Raw genomic sequence first — 25163 nt, forward strand, 5'->3', positions numbered from 1 at the left:
GATTGGGTTGTTCAGACAACGCTGCGGGTCACCGCCCGATGCTTACGTCGGTGGTTATGTAAATTTCACGTCAGGAGTTTGGAATCAAAACCGTTTGGAATCATTTGACGGTATAGCGCCCATCAATTCATTATTACAATAATTTCTTATTAGTTTCTAGTATTATTCACACACTTTAATATCAACACTTGCTGCTGTCCCAGTAACGATTCTATCATTGAGATGGAAATCAAAATAGTAACGTCTACAATTTGTTTTCTGAATAACAATTTTACTGTCTTGTTGTAATATTTTCGCGAACCGGGAAGTTCAGTTATTACGAGCATTATACTAGCTGAAAGCTCCTAAATATTTAATCGAGGAGACTTAGAATGGACAGCATTTCTTCTCCGACCAGTTTAACACAAGTTTTCAGCCAGCTCCTTGTTTGCTATTCGGAAACGCTGTGCACCTAAGATGTATATGAAACACAACACATTTGTTGGTATCAAAGAACACTCATGGCTCTCTGTTTATTGATTTTCTGTTTAACGAAACGGAATCTCCTCTGTAGAAATCGGCGAAATTACTTACGTAACGGATGAAATGCTTTCAAGATTCCTGCACATACATATATAAAACACGGTAGTTGTGTATTTACTACGCTGTCGTTATCACGAGTGCTTGCGTAGAATAAACCGCAGCTTCGTGTCTCTTAGTTCTGGAGATGGACCGAAAGGCGTAATGATGATTGGCTTTTCGTTTTCGGGAAGGATGCGGAACTGATGCAACAGGGTGGTCAGGAATAGGAACATCTCCACCATTGCCATGTTTTCTCCGGGACATGATCTTCTCCCTAAAAGACAAATTGGTTCAAAAGGAATCATTCACCACACACCAATCCCATAGCCGCTGGGTAGTTTGCGCTACTGAGGATATAATTCCGCTCGTATAAATGAGCTTAATGAATGAAAAAGTTTATTGCGATAGCAGTTATACGGAATGTCGCGGCGTAGTCACCCTGTCGACGCTGCCGCCGCAGCCCTTGTCGTGCGCTCTCGATCGACGGCGCATGACTGGCAAGTACGAGGAGTGCCTGACCGAGGGTCATTAGAAACGCGGAGCGACATTTGGCTTTCTCCGGCGCCGTGCTCCCTGATGGGCTGCAGAATTAAGCGTCTCTTCCTTATACATAATAAACACCAGTTGTATTTGGCTTTCTGAACGACGAATACAATTGGAACGCACCATCAACGCTACCCTTAATCGCCTCGGTGGCTGAACCAGGGTAGCATTGTGCCTTCCACTGCCGGCAGGAGCGTTGTGCGAACGCACGCTATAAGCACACTAGCCCTCTTGCTGAGTTGCTGTGTCAAAGGTCTAAGCGGAATGGTCAGTGAATGACAAGGTAACGTTGCCTAATATATCACTGGTGACGGACTAAAGCCAATGTTTTCCAGTCGGTCTCATCTCGTGCCACGTCGAGGTGCGATGCTTGCAATGTTCTCATTAACCCAGCGTTGTGAGACGCCTGATAGCTGCCAGGGCGCTGTGCTATCTGACCATAGAGAGAGAGGTAAACATTTATTTGGCTCCAAGTCTGGAGTTTTTCTGTCCAGCAGGAGTTGCCTTACGTGCGGCGTCCCGCCAACATGTCACCCTCACGTAGGGTGATAAAAGACTGTGCGGCAACACGGGACACTAGCTTTTAAATCTTTGTACGTTTGTAAGAAAAATGATAGAAGGCGCGCACGTGTCCCAGCAACGTGATTGCAGTGGCCAGTATAGGAATCACAATCTGCCATGCGAAATGGGAGTGGTCTATCAGTTGCCCTTGCGATTACATTTGCCAGCGCAATGCTGAGTTTGTCGGTGCGAGCCAGATTGCCAGAAATCACTAGCTTTTTGTTTTGTAGCGTGAGCTACACTGGCGGAGGTTGGGAAGTTTCGCGTGGCTCCTGGAGAGCCGTGCTGCGCATGCGTGCGGAGCAGTGACGTCACACGACGCACACCTGGCGCGCCGGGCGTTTGATCGTTTGCGCTGGGCGTTTTCCAGTGTGGTATATCCATGGAGAAGGAGAGCGAAATTGCTTCTCAGCCGCGCAGAAGAGCGGAGAAGCTTAACTCATCGGATCCCGAAGTAGTTGCCTGGCAATTAGCGGTTGAGCGTAAGAAGAACGAACAGAAGAAGGCTAAACGTGCTGTGGAGACACCGGAGCAAAGGGAGGAACGTCTAGCAGAGCCGCGTCGCCAGGAGGCTGAGCGACGTGCCCGACCATCTCAGCAGCAGCAACAACAAGACGCCGTCGATGACGTCAAGGCTCACCGATTGACTGACTATACGGTGAAACTTAGCGAAAGCGCCAGTGCGACTCCGGACATTCGAGACGGACTTCGTAAACAATTCGTTTGGATATGTGTGCACCGTGTATGAAAGACTATGGCACATGAAAGACTTGACGCAGGTAAGTAGTGCCATGGGTGAAACCTTGAATATAGCGGCGCCGCCTGAGTGGGGTGAAACCGTGGCGCGGGTTTGTACAACGTGCAAGAAAATTCTCGATTCCACTCTTTAGCGTTACCAATGGGTATCGTTACCCGCCCATGCCACCAGGTCTACTGTTTCTGAACGATGTGGCCGAACGTTTACTTTCACCACGGATTCCGTTCAGTTCAGATCCGTATTGCTGCCAGTGAACTGCCAAACGTAGCGGTGCCTAAGGAGCGGTGCCCAACGTAGCGGTGCCATTCAGCTTGACGAAAGTGGTGTGGTCATCGAAGCCGTGTACGTGTCGCCAAACAATTCAATTAAAGACACTATAGACGTAATGGCTACGTCTATACGTAGTCGTGCGATAAGTGAACTGTATGTAATGGCTGGTGACTTCAATCGTGCTCCAGACTTTCTTGGTGTTGCTTTCAAGGACACGTTTAACCTGGACTTAGCCAGTGTTCCAACTGTACAGACGACCGAATGGGGAACCACCATTAATCTTGTGTATCTCAGACAGACAATCAATTCAAAATACTGCGTTGGCGCCATAGAGACGGCAGCGTTTTAGTACACTATACACCTTGACGTCTTTGTGGCAATAGAAAAGCAACCAGACCTTGAGCAAATAAAAATAAATAAATATACATGTGTCACTTAATGCGTATACCGTGTGTCATTGAAGCAGCAGTAAGCATGATAATCAATATAATCCTAGATTACCATGAAAGCTAAGAAAAACCAGCGGAACCTTTGGTCACGCTAGGTATATCCTGGCAAAGCCGAGCGAAGTCAGTGCTAATTTTTGTTCTTTAAATATAGTTGAATCGTAGGGTGTAGAGCCACCCTTCAATTATTGTCAGACAAGGAGTTCGCTTATTTACGCTCTATGTGTTACGCTTGAATCATGCCGTTGACTACTTATTACACCGTATACGCGGTTATGGGCTTATTCGAATAGCCGTTTCTGGTCTCGATGATGCCGCCGCCGCCGGCCCCATAACCGCTATTGCCGGAAATGCGAAAAAAAAGTACCCGCTCTCCGCCGGGATCGAACCCAGGCCCGCTGCGTAGGAGTCGGATACTGAGCCACGCAAACGCTTGCTATCACGCAGAAGAAAAATTCCATTTATACGTGCCCTATAGGCACACGCGCAGGCGCAGGCGACCCGAGCCTCCGTCGGTATGGTGGCGCCATCTAGTTAACGTGCCTACAAGCGCCGCGTGCGACGAGATGCGATTCAGACGACGCGCGCAATCAACGCTATCCCGATGCTAGATGTGCGCCACGTATTCTGGGTACCTATTCGGTACACGTTATGGCGTCTCCTCGCAAGGTACGAACCGCTGCTGAAGAAGCGAATCGTAGAGCGGCGTGCGCTGCTACAACCAGGCATCATCGGGATCAGCAGACTGCTGTGCAGAGAGCATTGCAAGCCGCAGCTCGTCGGCGACGCCGGGCGAACAGTTCAGATCGTCCTCGTCAAGATCGAGGCGAATACAGTTTGCCACAAAGACCTTGTTGTGCCTGGTGCCGACATTGCAGCTACTCTTGCGCCGCTCAACCAGCTTACGCTGTGACTGTGCTCCGTGTGCCGCGCAGGCCTGTGACTTTTTTGTCCTTCCCATGTTTTCATCTTTGTACCGTGATGATGACAGGACTATAGAACTGCTGTAGATTGGGCATAATGGTAATCTAACTTGGATAATATTTTTAGCGCCAGCGGAGGACAGAAGAAAGACATTGACAATACATTTCGCTAGCGCATTATGTACCACGTTGCATTGTCAACGTCTCCGTTCTCTCCTCGTCCGTTGGTGTTTGAAATGTTATCCAAGATGACAGGACACTCAATCTGTACGGAAACGCATGCTTCTATGTTTTTTTTTTCTTTTTACAGCGAAGCTGTATACCTCTACCAGCCAAGGCAATTTTCGTGTGGCTGACGTAAGCAACAAACGCGAAAGAAAATGAGAGCGAGAGAGAGTGCGCGCGTCGCAGGCTATGCTCGGGAGAGAGAAAGAGAAAATGAGAGCGAGAGAGAGAGAGAGGGTGAAAAAAATTGTAGCAGTACCAACGAGACAACGCGCACAGGTGCTGTCGACGCCAACCGCACTTCTCCATTTCCCCGCATTAGCGCCGAACACTCGTGGTGTCCATGACTGCAGCAGGCGCCTTTGGCGGCGGCTCGGCCAAGCTCCCACCAGCTGCGCGCTACTGCACATGCGCCATGACGTCTTTCCGGAGTTTCGTCTGTGGGCGCCGCCCGTACACTGTGCATAGCTTTCGCCCCACTTCCCCTACGTGTGATCGGACTGCAAGTACTTCGCCAGGCGGTCCCCGATGCCACGGACCACGAGGAAATGCTTATACACTTCGCATAGCCATGACCAGCTAGGAACCGATCAGCTCCGCTGCGTCTTTAGCCTTGCATCACTAGTGCAAGCATATCTGCTTAAAAATCAGGCATACATCATACAGCTCAGCACTCGTTTTCAAAAGAAAAACCACAAAACAAGCATCGGCGATGATACGGCGCGTGTGAACAATGGGAACACGCTCAGACGCGTTCCGGTAAATATTGGGTTTGCAGCTGCTTCGAAAAGGGTTGACGTTATTTAAAGCACTTGTGTCAAGTTCAAACCGTATAGTGTATGCTAATGACGTCTGCGAATAATGCGAAGCACGTTCCTTCTCCCGCGTGTGTTTCCCGGTATAGATTACGGTTGAGTAAGCTACTCCGAGTGGAAAAGTACCCAACAGCATAGAAATGATCTAGTGACGCCATGACGGTCTAGCGACTCATTAAGTTCATTCCAGGCTACCATGGGTAGACCACGGAAAGTAAGGACGCTTGAAGAACAGCGTGAATATGGGCACCGATCACTGTTCAGATGGCGCTACGACGTTTCATGTTTCTCCCCAGCATTGCCGATGCCGGCCGCTAGAGAGGCGATGAAAATGATACGCCATTCCGAACGAAAACGGCTTCCTTATCGTCGCTCGTTTGAGAGGTATTCCCTGCGCTTGGACGATATCAAGCTCACAATTGTTCCCGCTGCTCATATCGATTGCGAACGCGCGCTATCATATGCAGAGCATGCGCACTTTGATACTTTCACAACTTGGACAGGCTTCTTTCGTGATAAGCGATCGGAAGTATCACGGCGAATGTGTACAGCGTCTCTCCAGTTTTGCTGGTTATGACACTGGCCGTCCCAAAGCTTCACTTGTAGTGGCGCATAGATCGCGCGCAAACTGCAATGCACGGTGCCTATAATGTCGTTGTGAAGTAATAAAAGGCGTGGTTAAGTACATTTCACTGGTCTCTGGTTTCACTCTTTGTAGAGCCACATGTGTGAATTCAAGTGACGTCACAATAGGTAATCGTTGTGGATGTCGTTTACAACTTCGTTGTCCAGCCACCTTCACAGCGTGGATTGGAGCCAGATTTTTTTTTTCTTTTTCAGTAAACTCACGTGAAAGTCTGCGCTCATCGGCCCACTTCTTTCCTTGTGTCCCTGCTTGCCGCGCAGTTGTTATTAGTGCATCCGTATGTACTAGCCCAGCTATCAACGTTTTCAGCATTAGAGGAGTCAGTTGTGCCTTCCTATTGCCGTAAATTCTTCGCGCTTCGTGGGAAACTACCAAGTTCTTTTTAGTAAAAACGCAATAGTTTGTTCTTTTGTAATGTTTTAGCGCTGTGGTCTAATTGTCGAATTATAAAGAGTCGTTGCTGTCAAATTTCTACAAAATAATATTAAGCATGATGTCACTATAAATTCTAATATTTCACGAACAACATCGGTGCGACAACATTGATCTCTAGTTATAGCTTAAAGGGACCCTGAAACACGTTTAGAACAGAGTACAACAACATTGCCGACCTGTTAACCAGTCTCCAGTCAGCATGCGAGCCAAATATTATTGTACTGAAGCAATTCACAGCGCGAAACGACAATAACACACAGAAAAGATACACGGACACGTGCTGTAGGCTCGGAAAAGAGCCCAAGAAACTAGCAGCATGCTTCAAAAGGATGGTACGTTGGGCATTTTGCTATTCCACCCTGCGTGAAATGACAAGAACGCACAGATTCTTCTCGCTTCGCGCTGTGAATGGTTTCACCGCGCGAAACGACAAGAATCGGCGCAAGGGCACAGTTTTGCTACTCGTCCCACCCAAAGGTTGAACGTTTGACGGTTCGTGGCGGCACCCCTTGGCGGCCGAGATATCTATGCTACTCATTTCATCTCGAAGGCTAAGAGCAGCAGACGCAGCAGCACGCAACTGTCGTGTTTAGACCAGCAGCCCAAAAATTAAATAACTTTTCCGTCTTGTTGAGATCGCATCCATATATATTTTATTTGCTTTAACTCAAATTATAAATAATTGTATGATATAGAATGTTCCCGGTGAACCCGAATTCATCCAGAAGATGTTGTGGGCCCAGCTGCTTGCGACGAAGTTCTGTGACGACTACGCGGAAGCAAGTGTTGGATATTTTTCGCTGTTTTTGGCACGAGATAAGAAATTCCCTGCTGCAGCAGTGCAATGATATTTTTCAAAAGGACGGTACCTTGGGCATGTTGGTATACCAACATGCCCAACTCTTGCTTCCGCATGGTCGTCACGGAACTTCGTCGCAAGCAGCTGGACCCACAACATCTTCTGGATGATTTCGCGGTTTCGCAGTGTGTTGACCTCAATAGCATTTTATACTGATGTTCTGTAAATACCGGACCTTTCAATCAAACATCAAAAGACGAAAATTATTATTTTATCATTTGGCCCTGAGATGTAGGGAAGGTGAACAAACGAAGCAATCTTTTTTTCTAGCATGATGGTTCGATTGCAATGCAGATGATCCTATCGAAGCGTGTCAGCCTAATTAGCAAAAACATATTAAAAATTGCTCGGAATACTGTTCTTACCTACGGAAAAAGAAAGCAAACCATCAGGTCTCTTTGTCGTAGCTGTGCCGTCTGGATTCAAGAATCGGGAAGGGTCAAACTCCTCTGGATTCTTCCATAATTTATGGTCTCTGTGGGCTGTCAATAAATTTGGAGTTGCCACAGTGCCTTTTTTAATGTAGTAGTCGCCCATCTTCGTGTCTTTTCCCACCCTGAAAAGCATGAAAAGCGTATGATGTTCGCTTTTTGTTGACATTCGCTTCCGTGGCCGCCTCTGCTAATGCACTGGTTGTGTTAATTCGTAGTTTTTTTTTAGAATGCGAAGCATTTCTTTGCCCAGTTGGAGGCAAGGTTTAGCGCAAGACCGCCGAAGGTTACAGAGTTTTTTGCTGATGCTCGGACACCCCAATGCGTCCACGCTCATGCACACACTCTCCCGCGTGCTCGCTCACATGCCGCTACTAGATAAGCGGCTCCTTTCCAAGGTCAATCCAAAAAGCCCCGAAGCTTCAGGCGGAAAGCGGTTCAGAACAAATTGTCATCGACATCAGCAAGGGTGGTTATGGGAGCAGCGATTGAAGCACGACTATGTGAGAAAGGAACAAACACTGGGAACGAAAAAAAATTTTTTTCAATTAAACGAGACACAATTTGATTCATTCAACGAAAATAAAATTCGTAATCAATTTTCTGTACACGTGGCGAGAAAAGAAACGACAACTCTATTTTACTTTATCATTGTCAATGAGTACCCTTTTTTTTTCAGCGCCCACCATACGAGTTTGAGCGCCCAACTACGTTGTTGCCATCTCATAAGCTACAACACTACACTCGGAATCATAACACGTCAGCGCTAAACACACAAAATTTTGCCGCGACCCTAAACTCAGCACCATAACTCAGCGACACACTCAGCGACAAGTAATACTCTGGCATTTACACATCATAAGAATTGCTTAGGTGCCGCCATATTTTTTTCTTTCTCTCTCTCTGTTTGAGAAACGCCATAATACATTAGCTACACAAGCGGAGCTAGTGCGAAATATGTCATAACGAGTAACAATGTTGGACTAGGCTAGTGGTTCTCATGTTTGCATGGTGTTCGATCCTGCGAATGGCTACTTAAGTTTAGTTAAGCATTTGACTCTAACAATCTGATCCTACGTATAGCAGTGTATGAGCGATAATATAGCTATTCATACTAGGTGTTATAATAAAGACCATCTGTTATGACAGATTTCGTGAAGTGCTTTACTTAGATATAATCGCGTTGGATAGGTTACTGGGGGATTCATCACAACACAACTAATCACCTCAAGAAATGATATAATAATGGTGTTGCCTGTGCTGATCCGAAGTTATGCATTAGGACATATCACTCGGTCAGTGCACAATACTAAATTTAGAATACTCTAGTCACGATGGTAAACAAGAAATAATCTAAAATTGTCAAGCATATTCCACACGCACTGACGTATTCGAGTTCCAATGCGTGAGAAGTAGGCAGTATTGTAAATATGTCCATCACGGTGAACACGAAAGCATAGGCAGAACGAAGGATACGGCACCTTGGTGACATATTTACTGCTTGTTTAAATGATAGTCATGAAATCTGCAAAAATTTATGTGCAGGAATTTTACATACGCGCGTGGTATGTTGAACGGTGTCGCAAGTTTCCAGCGGAACATCTCCCAGATAGTTGCCATGGTTAGTGGCATTGATGTATGGTCTTCCCACCTTGGTAAGCGATCACTGCCTACCACGGTTTCAATCTCTCGTTGCAGCTCAGCCTGTAGTGTATCCGCATGGCTGGCTACGTTGAGCAGGTGCCAGTGAAGGTAAAAGGTGCCGCTGGTGGCAGCCCCCATGAGGATGTCAACCATGTTTCCCACAAGGTTATCCACTGTGAGAAGTATTCAAAACGGGCTACAGATGTGGCATTGCCTCACTGACATACACGTTGTAGGCACTATGCATCTTAGTCTCACCGTACGGACAGCGATACTTGTTCAGATCAGTTCGTATTAGTATCAAGTGTTACTGCTGCTAACACAGATTACTTGATGTTTAAAAAAACGCGAAAGATAGGAGTGAATTTACCATTGTTCGACGGGGAACTTGTAATTGTAAAAACTAAGTGTAGAAACCAGTGCGTGAGAATAGACTTGAAATTCCTGATGTGCACTAGATTTTCTCAGCTATCGTGTGCCATGCAGTTCTAGCATGGTTCAATTATAATTATGTCATTCATACCATAGACTCTTGATGTGGAGATAACTCTGAGGCCTGGTATAGCGACAGTAAAGATATAAAAGCTTAAGCATGGTTAGGAAAAGCACTGCCGTAGCTTAAGGAAATTTGTAGCGCGTAATGTCAAGATTGCATGCACATATAAAGTAATACAGAAAAACTAAGTGAGCCAGTATGAAGTGGTTCAATTGTGTTTATGTGCAGGCTTTGCTAGCATAGGTATGGGAGGCTGCTGGGCATGGTGTTATCATATGCTGCCTTTTTCGTAATGCAGACACATCCTATTCCACTGTTTCTATCCATTCTAGCTCTTAGAGCGTTAGAAGAGAATACCAAAGACCCATGCATGTTGTCAAGCGCCCAGTTACACATAGAGTTGATTGCAATGAACCTGCGAGAGACACATGAAAACTCCTTCAGGGTGACGTACCTGTGAAATATTGGTTCTGATTGTGCTTCTCTGCTTCGCGGATCTTCTCCATGTACAGGTCGATGTAGCTCTTGGCACGCCCACTATTTTTTGTGTCCTCATTGTTCTGCACTAATTCCCTAGTCAGAGAAACAGAAGGTCGCGTGTGATCATTCTACTGACCTATACTAGACCTATACTACCAGCCTATACTTCTTTTATTGCCGCCGGCAATAAGATTCTGCGAACACGCGGAATCACTACTCATTGCTGCCGTTCCGCCTGTCAAGGAGGCGAAATCGTAACGCACGGAGCGTCTCAACAAACTGGCTTGCTGCGAAAAATTATTTAGTGTTGGATGCCGTACGGCGATGCGTGCGTCAACACTACCAGATGGCGCTCACCTCCGCGCATCCGCGGCAGCAGTAGCGGCATTGCATTAGCCTCTCTACAATGCATTAAAGCATTCCGTGTCGCTAAATAATGACTGACATTCAATAAACGACATTCAATAAACACAAACTCGTGTTTCGACTCTTTATGCACGCACAAAGCTGTGCTGTATATAAACTCCAACTCGTTGGATCTGCTACATTTGTTTTACTGCCATATCAATTATATAGACACTCCAAGCGGCTTTATGCCGTTGGCGTCGCCGTCGCCGTGATGTTCCATAAGAAGCCCAAGGGCGATAAAATCGTCGACGCGCGCTGTATCCTGTATGTGCGCGTGAAAGCACGCGAGGGACGCGCGCTTTCACGGGGAGCGAACGTACGGCGGAGAGCAAACGCGAAGCTTCCGTTGCGCGAAAAGTCATGAGGGATTGGGAAGGAGGGAGGGGGGGGGGCGACGTTGTGCTGCGGCACCAAATGCGTATCTTGCCACCGGGCGCAAAGAAAACTGGAATCTCGCCCGCGAAAAGAAAGCGGAAAGGCAGCGAGGGTGGGAAGGGGAGCGGCTTCTGCTCTGCGAGCAACTCCGTACTTGTACCTTGCGCGGCTACGGTCGGTCGCGCGCACCGTATCTTGAAAGCGATCTGCAAAACGGCTTCGACCTTTGTATATGCTGTGCCTTTCGCCGTTGAGTTTCCGTTGAAGCGATAAACCGCACGAACCTTCGCTCACTGCTGTTGGTGAATACTCGCGCCGATGGACTGAATCTAATCACTGTCGCCTTTGAATGACTGCTAACTTTTGCTGCGTGTTAACTTAGCTGGACGGCGTCGGTCGTGCGCGCAGGAGCCACGAAGGAAGAAGTTCACTCTTTGGGATCCGTTTCGAGACTGGTTTATTTGCAATAGTAAATGACTAGAGTGGGGAAAGGAAAGTGGATAGAGATAAGTAAAGAAACACAGTAAAAGGGCGTGAGTCAGGCACGTGCAGTGCCGTGGAGAGGGTGCAGTGGCCACTGTGGGGTCGTTGACACGGGGCTCGGTGGTATTCACAATTAACTTGCTCGGACGGTTTTGCTAGAGGCCCCCCTCCGATCTCGCTTCTCGGTAGCGTCTTCACGGTTGTCATCGAGGGTCTTGTTAGGCGCCCCCGCCTCCGCTCTCGCCTCTCAGTGGCGTCTTCACGGTTGTCAGCGTAAGTCTTAACAGCTGTTGGCGCGCTTGCTCACGCCAGCGGTTTGACAGCGATAGTGTGTGGTCATCGAGTGTGATCTATTCATGTTTGCTTGTGCGCGATGACACCATGCTTGTTAAGTCAGTTAGTAAGCGAATGTGTCCAAGTTTATGCAGCCCATAAAACTACTAGCCTTACGTCGTATAGCTCTCTACTAATTTGCTATCGCAATTGATAAATCGCCTTTCGGGCAAAACTGCGACTTTTAATTACTATAACGACGTAAAGTTTGTAGTAATTCATGAATTAGCATAGTCACTAAGCCGTTTAAAGCCCCAAGGACGAAATTTAGGTAAGTCCTTGTACTAACCATGATTTCCATAGCATGATTCCCACGCAGAAACAAAGCAACTTTCAATAAAAAAACGTATTTCAAAGCACTATGGCTGAACATATAAACCTACTAAAATAGTCGTCTAACCACTGTACCACGTTTGCGGTACAGTGGTTATAGTGCTCGGCTGCCACTCGGTGGTCCTCGGATCAACGTCTCTTCTTTTATGCGTATGTTCTTTGAAATACCACGGTGTGCAGACGTACAAAGAATCGTGCACTCGCTATGGTGCCACTGTACTGTGTAAAAAACAAGAGAAACCATTGTCGGTTAAATTTTTAAAAGAGCCGCTCACTCTAAGGGCTGCTTTTATTTGGGCCTCAAAGCGGCGCTATTGTCACCTTTTGTACCACATAGAAATGTGTCATTCACCTGCGGACCGCATGGTAAGCGTCGTTATTTATCAGTTTTGTATTACACAGGAATCTCCCATTTACATGGCGGGCCGCTTCGTAAGCGCCAGTCTGTTCATATTTTCTACCGCAAAATATACCGGCTAATAAAACAGGCTCCGTGACATCTGGCGGCATAACTACACTCACATTATACCGTGAGCCGAATATATTGGTTACGCATAATAAACGTCGGTATTTTCAGCAGTATCTCCCGTGTGGTATCTTCCTTAACTCCTCAGTTTAGGGGTGACATCAATGTCCGAGGAGCGATCTCAGCGTTTTTTTTTTCTTTCCACGGTGATGTTATAGCACACTGTGAGGTGGCCCTCTTGCAAAGCTGTCCAACTGTTACAATGAACATGTAACAAGCTGTAAGTGTTTAAAAGTAACTTTCGTCTCTCCTAGTAGTTTCTGGCATGTGAGAAAGTGTGTGCTGGTGCCAGTATCTTTCGGTAAAAAGTATTGACCGTGTCTCTGCGATTTTCACTGGAAATGATGTCAAGTGCGTAAGTATACAAAATGATGCTGCATAAGTTTGCACAATACGAGTAGACCTTACGGGTGACCTCATAGTAATACTACAACACTGTAGTTTACTTTGTGTGCTTCATGCAGGCTTTTTCGCATTAGTAACATGGAAAGAATGAATACTGCTGAGCGAATGAGCAGCACCATACTTAAATTGCGTTAATTTTACATAGGTGTAGTAAAGTGCATTCTTTACACTATTTGATAAACATAATGTTTTTCGCAAATATACAATATTCTCAGTAAAACTGCTATTTGCAACACCTTCACCTAACGTACAACGTGGATAATCTTATTTTTTTGTCTTTCTCCTACGGGAAAGCTAAAGCAGACCACACTACAGCTGTCTACCATAATTTTTGCAACTGCTACCTCCTGGTCTCATGTGTCTCACATGCACAGTCATGATGCTGTGCATCGTCTCCTTGCCTTTTCCTTCCGGCCAAATTGTTTTCACGTGCGAAAGCTTTAGGAAAATAACAACGGTCCTTCGGGATTTTTGTGAGGCACAATTGCCGATATTAGTCTGGTAGTATAGCAGACATAAAACCTTCGCTGCGACAGTTGCATGTGGCTCTTAATACAAGAGCTTTATTTCTGTACCTATATGGCATTAGAGCGCATTGCTGAACTTCAGGAATGGAGATCTCCACCTTAGGATCTTAGCACGAGTGCAATGATACTTTCCAAGTCAGTGAAGGAACACTGAAAAATTAGGGCTCTAGCGTTGCCTGAAAGGAGCGGATACAGCTGGAATTTTTGAAGCTCGTGCAGAAATATCACGCAAGTAGATTCGAGTGTCAGGTGGTCCAACTAATACATTGTTCTATAGCGCCCCTAATAACCCTGTCGTAGCAATTGGATGTCAATGTAAAAAAATCGCAGTTTCGCCTGAAAGGCGAAGCATCAATTGCGATAGCAAATTAGTAGAGAGCTATTCGGAGTAGGGATAGTAGTTTTACCGGCTGCATAAACTTGAACCCACCCGCTTACTAACTGAATTAACAAGCGTGGTGTCAGCGCCCACAAGCACACATGATAAGATCACACTGAATCGCCGCAGACAACGACTGTCAAAACACTGGCAGCAATCGCAGCCGCCGCAGCGGGCAAAGTTCGTGCGGTCTATCGCTTCAAAGGAAACTGAGAGGCGGATGCACAGCACATACAAAGGTCAGAGCCGTGTGGAGATAAGAGGCCGTGTGGGCGACGGCCACAGCCGGGCAAAATACGAACGGAGTTGTTGGCAGAGTTAAAGCTGCGCCCCCCTCCCTTCCTCCCGCACTGCCTTCCCGCTTTCTTGCTTTCGCGTGGGAGATTGAGTGGCAAGTTCCCCTTACGCCCGATCCAAGATACGCCTCCCTCCCTCCCATAACCCCACGGCCTTTCGCGCGACGGTCGCGTTTGCATTCGGCCGTGCGTTCGCTCTCGGTGATAGCGCGCGCGTCCCCCGCGCGCTTTCGCTCGCTCATATGGCGCGCGGCGACGATTTTATCGCCCTTGGAATCTGTACGGAACCTCACGGCGACGGCGACGACGATGGCCACGGCGACGGCGACGCCCACGGCAGAAATCCGGTTGAAGTGTCCATATAATTGCTGTCGCAATAAAATAAAACATCCCAGACCAGAGCCGGAAGTGCAACCCTTCGGGCGCCCTTTTTTAGTGCACTTTAGTGCACCCCTTTACCTTTTCTGCCAGCTCCTATTCGTGCATTCAATCAACTTCTTACGGAAGTACTAAGAACGTTTAGCTTCCTTGCAATGGTCTCACTTTTTTTTTAACTTTTCCAAAGCATCGATATGTTCAAGCATTCCAGGGTTACCTCTCCAGATAGACGGGGAGATAAAAGTTTCACTAGGTAAATTCCGGTTAATAGCTGTAGCAGAACTCACGTCATGGCTGCAAAATAACTGCTGCCGTGTGAAACCAAGGTTATAAAACGATGGACATAGTGGAGAATACGCGACACCAAAGCTCACCGTAACTGTTGTGATAACATGCGCGTGATGGGCCATACAGTATGGAAACCAGGAAACATCAATCAGACCATTTACCTTGATTAGTATAGTATATTTTTTTACGCTTGGACTGAGACTCCCATGTAAAAAATTTAACGGCTCATATTTATGCAAGCGTAGTCGTAGTTTCTGTGCAGTGAGGCCTTATGCCCGTATACTGCCGTTATGCCCATTTTAAGAAACTGCAAGCTAGCTGACTTCACTTCTGGGAGACACTTTGATCATCCTTCTATTTCAGCATGGGACACTAGCTATGACAAGGCGCCTTTAGGGTCTACCTGTGAAATATACCTTTTACTTTTACGCTAGAGAATTCGACTCATTCGTCGCATGAAAATGAAAATTATTTCTAAGCCTTGAAAGACACATTCCTGTAGTGAACTGAAATCGGCTCACGATGGTGATATCGACGCTGCAATGAAGAGACCCAAGATAATTTTACATGTCGTGCGAAGCGTAACAGGCGAGAAGAGCTCCGCTAGAAAAACGTGGCTAAATAGGCCGAAGTACCTGACCACGGAGTTGAGTGACGATATATTATGGCGCCGTTTTGCGCTGACGGAGGTAGGCCAAAGAGACTCGATCAGCACACGTCGCAGCCAATCGGCGCGATGGTCGATGGGCGCAGCTGCTGTCTGCAGCCGGAAGCCTGAGAGAGCCTCCTGCAGCGACGCGAAGTGCGGATCATCCAAATCGTAGCGGTATCCCAGGAGGAAGCGGCAGATGGAGTTAATGTGGCTCCTGTGCACGTACACGAAGCTTGACACGGGGTGACCATGCTGCGAAGCCAAAGTGTCCGCTAGGTGCCTGGCTTCGAACTGAAAGTTCGAATTAAAAAAAATGACGAAACTGGTAACATGGTTCACATCTAATAAAATGAGGGGTGTAGTAAAAGTAAACGTAATTGAGTTAAGAATGAATGGTCATAAATATATTAGTCAGTACATGCGACGGGAAACGGAAGGCGGAACGCGTACGCTCTCAACTGATGTTGTTCTTAAAATTCAGAATAAGTGTTGCAAGGCACTTTTTCTACCTCGATTTGTTTCATTAGTAAAAGCAGCACTAGATCCTGACGAATGGGTAGATATTAGACGGAAATCTAAGCTTCTGTTCTTCATCCTGGCATCTTAAGCTCATGACTGCCTTCCACACACCCACACAATATGAATCTCTGTAATATTCGCCGTATATAGGCCAACTGTTGTAAAATAAAGTTTCGTTGAAAGAAAGCGCTGTACCCTGGTTACATTTCTTTTGTTCCTTTTTTTTTGCGTGGTGCACTGACCGCCATTATGACTGCCTCGGCAAAACATTTAAATTTATACGCACAGTCCTTGTATTAATTTAGATGTATTGATGAAACACAGCTACTTTGTCTTTGTTAGCTTTGTATTTCGGTCAGGACTATGATACAGAATATGCATAAATTTACCACACGCAAGCTAGCGTGGATAAGTATCTTCAACCCTACGCTTACACTTTCTTGGTTAAGGTCCTCAATCATTTGTTGCATTTTATCTCCAGAATAGCTAACAAATTAAGACAATGTAGTCTGCAAGCCGAAGGTTGTTCAGATGTTCGCCGTTGACCCAGACTCCTAAGCCTTCCATGTCTAATAGCTTGAATAATTCTTCTAAGCATGAAGTGAATTGCATTCGGGAGATGACACTGCCAAGATAGCTGTGCAAGCTTAGAGTAGTGAGAGCCCTTAGAGAACTAAGGGCTCTCAAAATATCGCCCCACACCTGTATGTGCTGGCGCATCGTCTCGCTCCCGAGTCCAAGCTTCGCCAATGCTCTCATGGAAAAGTCCCTGTTTTCTTTCCATTGCTGTCCGCTGAAGGTCGAAAACCCTGTAAAATAAGGCGTAAGCAGTCTCGGAGTGAATTCGGTGACATTACACTTTACTCCTATTACATCAAGAAACTATATGCATGTAGCCCCATTAGAAGGCGGTGAACATGTAATTTCGTGGCAATAATTGTTCTTGTTTCATTGTATCTACAGGTATAGAGTAAGTTTGATAAACGACAATTTAAGCTAGCGCAATCACTACTCGAATAACATTCAAATCAGTTTAGGTCAACAATATGTTGCACACACAGGAAACCACTGTCCGGGGCAGGTATTTCGACGAAGAGAATTCCCATAGCCAGGGCAATGCAATGCCGTGACGAAAACAAGTCTCCTTATGAAAACATTTCCTCCACCCTGGGAGCTCGGTTGTTCACCCACTGTCGATCACGTCAAGTCTCCATTTTCCTGTGATGACATTGTGTCATATCAGTTTGAGTAATTAACTCCTGTTATTTGGGATGCTATGTTTTTATACCTAACGAAAGAGAACAATCATGAAACCTCATTCGCAGTAAAGATAAATTTGTGTATTATATTTGGATATCGCTATTGTCACGCTAGAAACGTCGGAATAAACACATTCTTTAATATTTTACCTACAAATGTGAAGCAACAAGAATTAAGTAAGGTAGGCGTGAGGTTCGGCAGTTTTGCGGTTACCCGCCGTGGTGGCTTAGCGCCTATGGTGTTTTACTGCCAAGCACGAGGTGGCGGGATCAAATCCCTGCCGCGGCGGCCTCATTTCGATGGGGAGGAAATGCAAGAACGCCCATCTTCCGTGCATTGGGGGAACGTTAATGATTCCCAGGTGGTCGAAATTTCTGGAGCCCCCCAATTCGGCACGCCTCATAGTGAAATCATGGATTTGACATGGAAAACCCTAGATTTTAACCAGTAGTGCGGTCTTCACCATGTATCTACGCAAGCGTTCACATGATTAAAAAAATATTTATCCAAGAGAAGTGTTTTCTCTTAATCTCTCCTCGTTTTCAATAGGCGCACAGGTGAAAACATTGAAACTTAGGTATGAGTTCATTTTAACGCTGCCGAAACAACAGCACAAGAGCTCGAGGTAAAGTTCCAATTTATTCGTCAACACTGAAGGCTCGTCTAAACATATCAAAAATTTCTGGAGTCTCCGTTCTCGTCTTGAGCTAGAGATTGGAAAAATTCTTCTTTTTTTTCTGACAGCCAGATCCGATCAATGTTTAGTACTTATGTTTCGGCTGGATGTACCTCTGCACGGAACAAAGCGAATAATTTATAACTCTCTCAAAAGGTATCGTCATATGTGTGCTGTTAGTAAATTGAACCACTTCATAATTATTAATGCTGTTTGACAGAAACAAGACTCGGCAAGGTGCGACAACGTATGGTCTGTGCATAGCACCGGAAATAACAAATCATTGCTCGCCCTACTACCACTGCCTGTAAAATGGGCATAAGGCATACCATGTTTGTATTGGGAGATCACTTTAGCTGTCTTTATCCGCACGTTTAGTGTAAAAAAAGAAACAAAAGATATCTACGTTGAAACAATCGTCATATATTATGCCATGGGCTAGGGGGTGGGTGAAGCGCGAAGCAGAAAATTGCGACTATTTGTTGCCAAGATAGTTCTATAAAAACATATCCCAATTCAACGAATACAAAAGATAGAACTTACAAGTAACAAACAAAAATAAATTTTATCTGTTTCGCGTAGCAAAACAAATAAAAGATTTCCAGCGCAAATTTTTGTTAAAGTTTACACCGCCTTTCTCGAAGTCTCACTGTGTAACTACAGCAGTCGCTGATTGTAGGCGTAAAATAAAATGCCTAATTCCGCATTCTATGTTCTTCCACTTTCGCTATGTAAAACAATCTCTACAGATAGCTATTAAGTACGCCATAGCTTGCTCTGGAAACAAACACATAAATTAGTATAAATGCACGTTACAGTATGCGTCGCTTTGGTGATATCTTAGCAATATTGCTAACAGTATTTAGGCCGTTGTCCTTTTTTTTTTACCTTTTTGGGCAGAGCTTAGACCCCAAGTGGTCGGGCGGTCCTGAAGTTCCGGTCTGGAGAAAATTTCCTTGATCTGTTCGTTGTCATTCAGGATCACGACGTCCACAGAACCTTGCTTCAGTCTTCGCACCATATGCGCACCGCACAGGAACACATGACGAGAGAAAACGATATCGGTCGTATAATAAAAAGTGACGCCTTCATAGTACGTCTTTGTCACCACTGAAAGTGTGCACGAGTGGCCACCTTGCAGTAAGGGGTGCCCAAGGGGTGGGACACTCCTCAGATACCTGAAGCTCATCCGATTTGGGAACATCTCACGTACCATTTTTTTAACCTTTTAGGTCATCTTAAATACTTAGACAAAAAAAAACTAATACCGCTGTGTGTCCGGATCCCGTAACAAAAAAATAATGATTCTTTATGGCCTGCTTACATCCTGCTTTCATTTGATGAAACTACGCATCAGTTGATTGCCTTCCTTTAGACAGCCTTACTGACAATGTTTATCGATACTTCGGAAGTGATATTTTGTGTCTTAAAGTGGTCCTGAATAACCCCTTGGGATTAGTGAAAAAAACATAGTGCGCGGATAGCATATGCTGCTGCGAACATCTCAGCCAAGTTTGGTAGTCGTGCGTGGCGCGTGGAGCTCGCTAGTGGAGGGCGAAGCTCACTTTCTCTCAAACGCTCCCTTTTAAACAGAAGCTTGCTGCTCACTCTTTTCTGGACGCTTTATTTTGTAATAAAGTGCATTCCCATACGCCGCTGCTATTGCCCAATAGCTGACGTCAACCAAGAAAGGTGTTTGGATCAGTGCGCTTCTTCCTATACTGTTGCTGCGGGTATTTATTGACGAAGTTTAAGAGACAGGCTGAAGTAGGCAAAAATCTACTTTCGAAATTCAATAACAAGTACGTACTTTCGGAAGAAGTTGACTATCGTCCGCTCACGCTCGACCGCAGCCCCCCGCGTAGGAGTTAAACTTTGGCCCCCTGCTTACCTGTGTCGTAGGGGTCGGGTCCCGCTAATTCCGACTACTTTTGAACGCCCAACTAGCCTCGAACCACGCCAAAAGTAAGGTCACATGACACGCACATTTGGCAGTGCGCGCTGACTCCCAGTGGCCGCTCCTGGTTTGAAACCTTGGCAGACTTATTGACAGCGCTTCAAAAAAGTTGCAGTGGCTTAGCTCGGCTATGCCAGGATATACGTAGCGTTAGCAAAGGTTCAGCTGATTATTCTTAGCTTTCCTGGTTGTCTAGATTGTCAAGGATTGGTAACGCTAAGAGTGGAATCTTCTGCTTAACGAGAAAGTTTTTGCACGTTGTACAAACCCACGCCACGGTTTCACCCCTCTCAGGCGGTGCCACTAAGCTCAACGTTTCACGCGTGGCACTACTTACCGGCGTCAAGTCTTTCATGTGCCACAGTCTTTCGCACACGTCACACACATATCCAAACGGATTGTTTACGAAGTCCGTCTCGAAGGTCCGAGTGGCACTGGCGCTTTCGCTAAGTTTCACCGTATAGTAAGTCAACCGGCGAGCCTTGACGTCATCGACGGCGTTTTGTTGTTGCTGCAGGGGTGGTCGGGCATGTCGCTCAACCTCCTGGCGACGCCGCTTTGCTAGACGTTCGTCCCTTTGCTCCAGTGTCTCCGCAGCACGTTTAGCCTTCTTCTGTTCATTCCTCCTACGCTCAACCGCTAATTGCCAGGCAACTACTTCGGGATCCGATGAGTCAAGCTTCTCCGTTCTTCCGGGCTGTTGAGCAGCATTTGCGCTCTCCTTCTCCATGGCTATACCACACTGGCAAACGCCAGTCAGAAGCGCAGCGGCTCCAGCGCAGTGTCAGACGGCGACTGCACAGCGAGCGCGCGCCGGCGCCAGTGCGTCTACCACGGCTACGACGTCACTCCTCTGGAATGCGCAGACCGGCGGCGGTGAGTCGCGCGCGGCGGCGGCGGAATGCGCGAGAGGTGCCGGCTCCGGTGGCTCCGGTGCCCAAGCCGTGTGACATCACTGATCCTTGCGCATGTGCAGCACGGCTCTTGATGTGCCGCGCGAAACGGGCTTGGCTAGGCCAGTGTAGCTAACGCTACAAAATGCGCAAGCCTGATGTGGCGACTATGCGTCGGTCAAGCTGCTGAAGGACAAAGCCGGTCTGCACCACGTAGCACGGTCAGGCTGGTGCATATGAGCTCGAGCACGCACTCAAGCCCTGTCGTGCACAGAGCGAACGCTGCGCAGCCGTACTACAGTTGCTTGTAGCTGCGGTCTCCAAGGTAGCGTAGATACCCCGACCGGCGCGGGGTGCCGCGACGAGTCCACTGGATGAGCGCACTGCGGTTCGCTGAGGACAACCACGTTTGTCTTGTGTTTAGCGAGTTGGAGGAACCAAAATCGGAAGTAAAGGCATCTGCGTTCACATCCAAATCAAATTTCAACGGCGCGCTACGGTGGGGAAGGCTTAGCAGAGAGGATCAACGGCGTCTATCTCAGCAACCTTCGGTTTACAGATGACATTGCCCTATTCAGAAACAATGGGGACGAGTTACAACAAATGGATACCAAGCGAAGGGAAGCGCAGTCGACGAGGGCAGAAAACTAGGTGGGGCGATGAAGGTAGGAAATTTGCAGGCGCGAGTTGGAATCAGCTAGCGCAAGACAGTGGTAATTGGAGATCGCAGGGAGAGGCCTTCGTTCAGCAGTGGACATAAAAATAGGCTGATGATGATGATGATTTCTGAAATAGCCTATTTCAACTTCAAATGCAATTCTCCTCTTCGATGAAAAGCTCTCAGGGCCCCTTTGAAAACAGATCCGATGTAGTAACGATAATAGCTCGTTATATTGATACAGCCAGCATTATGCGCTGCTTCGGAGATTCGTGTTTAAATTACTTTACTGCCTTCCATTATATGCATTCGAAAACATCATAAATAAGCACATTTGTTACATGCAGAAAACACAAGCATACCTCCATGAGCACGCTCTAGTTGTGAATGTAAATGTCGTCCTTGTGATCCTTATTTCACGGGACTCCACCGACAAAGAGCGCGCAAACCATAAAATGACCAATGTGCCTCCCAAGGAGTAATTGTACTTTCTCTGGTATTTTAGGATTTGTTTGTTTTAACGCTAATAGACCATATTTTTAAGGAAGACTAAAATTAAAACAAGGTGCAAATATTTCTACACTGCACGTGCAGAGAAAGTCAAGGTGCTTATAGTGTTAGAACGGCGCTACTTTCTTAGTTTTGTGGTGTATCACTGAAAGGCGTCCTTAAGCAACATCTTGCGAGTAATAAGGCACTACGAAGCGATAGCTACAAACAGCAGTGTGCGGCGCTTACCCCGATGAAACTTGTTACGAGACAGCTCGAAGGAGGCGGTAATGCACTCACGAATGCACACTTCCCAGGAACTTCGGAACTTCGCATATACCTTCAGCATGTTGCGCGCTTAAGCGCATGAAGTGGGGGACCAAAATATTTTATATACGTCTATTCATTTGGCTTGACTGCTAATGATTTCAATAATATTCTTTCCTTATGCCAACACTGTATTGTTGTGCCAAAGTAAAATTTCCCTAAAAAAATTATGAATTGCCACACTTTAAAATTTGTCACTCATACCTTACCCCACAATGGAACCGTATTTTTTGGACCACTGAACAGACTGCTTGAAGGAAATGCGGCCGGGCGAGAAGTTCAATTTTCCAAGCACAGGCCAACCGAAAGGACCTGGCAGGGCCCTGCGAGAGCGGTCCTTGGCTAAATGGCGGCGCAGGAGTGTCGCCAAAAGTGCCGCTAGCACCGATGTTGTAGCAACGATGTACAGTGAACTCGTGCCGAAACGTAGCACGTCCTGCAAAGAAAGAAAAAGAGAGGACATGTCCCATATCCTAATATCCGCGTGCATGTGCGCGGTGTGAAGCTAGTTACCTGATATATATATATATATATATATATATATATATATAGAGAGAGAGAGAGAGAGAGACAGAGAGATAGAGATAGATATACATGGTGTTCCCACTGTCACGCACCAAGATTTCAAAATATGGAACCGCCACGTAGCTGGACAGAAACAAGGTACTGTTTGCCATCGATTGGAGATACTCAGATTATTCTTTGCATTACGCCTAAATAATTACTTAGCCTTAAAATGTAATCAACTTCTGAAATCTTATTCTGATAAGAAAAGTGTCAATGAGAAAATTGTAGAGCAACATCAAAAACTCCCGATACCGCTTTCTGTTGCTCAATACGTGCTCAATAAAAGTGTTTTCCCGAGCGTACCCGCGAATACACGTAAAAGTGCCGCGTGACTGCACGCTCCAGGCACTTTGCGTGTATTCGCGGGCTTCTTTCACGCTCGAAAAAAAACTTTTATTTGCTCATTGGCACTTTTTATCAAGTTATTTTTGAGGAATTGATTAAAAAATGAAGACTAATTAGCTAATTAGGCGGGATGCAAGAAATAATCTGAGTATCTTCAGGCGATGGCAAACATTTCCATGACGCTGTCCAGCTACGTGGCATTTGCATATTTTTAAATCTTGGTTCTTGATAGCTGTACTATATATATATATATATATATATATATATATATATATATAGATTCTATACTGTTATGTTTAGTCAGGTTGTCTCACGTAATTTCAACCAAGTGTTTAAAAAGGGGGTTCACCACAGCTACGTGTAACCAACGACTCATGGTTTGCCGTCACGGGGCGCTCCTGAAAATATTGTTTATATTCTGTTTAATTAATAAATTATTTAATTACATCAAATCAATTGTACAAAATTTTAATATTCACCGTGGGGCCAAGTGCGTTTCGTTACGTTGTATATGTGATTCAGAAACGACCTATTTAATATTTTTTGTGGCAACGTACATGCTGCGTGGTGATATTTTTCAGCGTTTAAATAAAGCCCGCGAAATATGAAAAAATCCCACGTGACTGCGCTCATGCGTTATCGTATTCCAGCGATCTCAACTGTTCTTCGAGCAAAAGAACTGGTTATTAAATACCGGGACCCGTCTTTTCGGCGTTCCGCCGTGGAAGTTGCTCGCACACTGTGAGGCCGATGACTGGAGCTGCCATCGGTCACTACGCCACGGTCCGCGCACAGGGTTCTTTCGCTCGAAGCACCGTTATGAGCATTGCAATACGATAGCATATGCACGTAGTCACGACGTTTTATTTCATATTTCGCGGGCTTTCTTTAAACTAAGGGAAAAAAATCACCATGCACCATGTACGTTGCCACAAAAAAAAAAGTATCGGTTGTAAATCCTGTCTACAACGTAACGTAAGGTACTTGGCCCTAAAGTGAATATTTCAAGAAAATTGCACAATTAATCTTAGGTAATTACCTATTTCAGCGGTATACCAAATATTATGAGTAGCACCGCATATGTCGCTGGTTGCATTCAGCTGCGGTGAACCGCTTTTTTAAAATCCTTTGTTCAAGTTAGGTGAAACACCCTCTATACCGACACTGTCATTCTCTTCATGCAGTGTTCGGTTTTGGCCTACCACTTCCCGTCAACAAATCTCCATATCAAAATTGTGGAGTGGCTGGGTAACCTTCAAGCCCGGAGCTCCGACGCCCGACGCTACCCACTGCTCCGACATTGTTTGATGGGGCCACAGAGTAAGATACGGCCAAGTCTCCAACGGTCATCGCGTCTAGCGTGCTTCGCCAACGCGATCTCGTTTTCTTGAGCGGCACCAATAACTATGACGTCATCCTTTTAAAGGGTGAGCAGGCACACGTGGGATAACTCTGTGAAAATGAAAAATGCCCTGTTCTACCTCACGCACATCGCAAACCTTTTACATCGTAACTAAAAGTGGCAGCCCTGTATTTGGCAGCCCTGCAATGTATGTACAAGCTTCGTGCCGAGCAGCACCTACGCGCTCGGGCGGACCAGTAGGGAAAACATTCTACGCGCTATATAAAGACGTCATTAGTTTTTGCAAGTGCGTAAATCCTTCCATGATTGAACAAGACAAGATCAAGCACATAATGAAAGGCACAGGCAACGGTCACCTTAAAAACTGTTGCTGGCTAAGGATCCTCACACGGAGCAGAGCTCGTGAACTTGTGCCAGAGCTTCGACGGTTGTCGATGACACCAGACGATTCCCTCGACGATTTGACCAACGGTGGCTACCATAATGCGCTGTTGTCACAAATAAATCAACTTTGAAAGGAACTCGTGCGTGAAGAAGTTGCTCGCCAGCTATCCTGTTTGCGAATCACGCAAGTGCCTACGCACTCTAAAAAAGTTAATTATGGGGTTTTACGTGTCAAAACCACGATCTGATT

General features: G+C 46.1%; 1 protein-coding gene across 1 annotated transcript in view; it reads right to left on the reverse strand.

The window, feature by feature from the left end:
* Positions 1 to 486: 486 nt before the first annotated feature.
* The window catches only part of LOC119450386 (cytochrome P450 2C42), a 35227-nt gene continuing 10550 nt past the window's right edge, over positions 487 to 25163 (reverse strand). Inside the window, exons 2-9 of the mRNA XM_037713822.2 lie at positions 22464 to 22690; positions 18819 to 18940; positions 16697 to 16803; positions 15459 to 15766; positions 10067 to 10185; positions 9031 to 9289; positions 7407 to 7597; positions 487 to 835 (exon numbers count right to left, since the gene is read on the reverse strand). Coding sequence (XP_037569750.2) covers positions 654 to 835; positions 7407 to 7597; positions 9031 to 9289; positions 10067 to 10185; positions 15459 to 15766; positions 16697 to 16803; positions 18819 to 18940; positions 22464 to 22690 — 1515 coding nt within the window. The 3' untranslated portion in view covers positions 487 to 653. The remainder of the gene's footprint in view (positions 836 to 7406; positions 7598 to 9030; positions 9290 to 10066; positions 10186 to 15458; positions 15767 to 16696; positions 16804 to 18818; positions 18941 to 22463; positions 22691 to 25163) is intronic.

Source organism: Dermacentor silvarum, chromosome 4 (genome assembly GCF_013339745.2).
Source record: "Dermacentor silvarum isolate Dsil-2018 chromosome 4, BIME_Dsil_1.4, whole genome shotgun sequence".
Lineage (NCBI taxonomy): Eukaryota > Metazoa > Arthropoda > Arachnida > Ixodida > Ixodidae > Dermacentor > Dermacentor silvarum.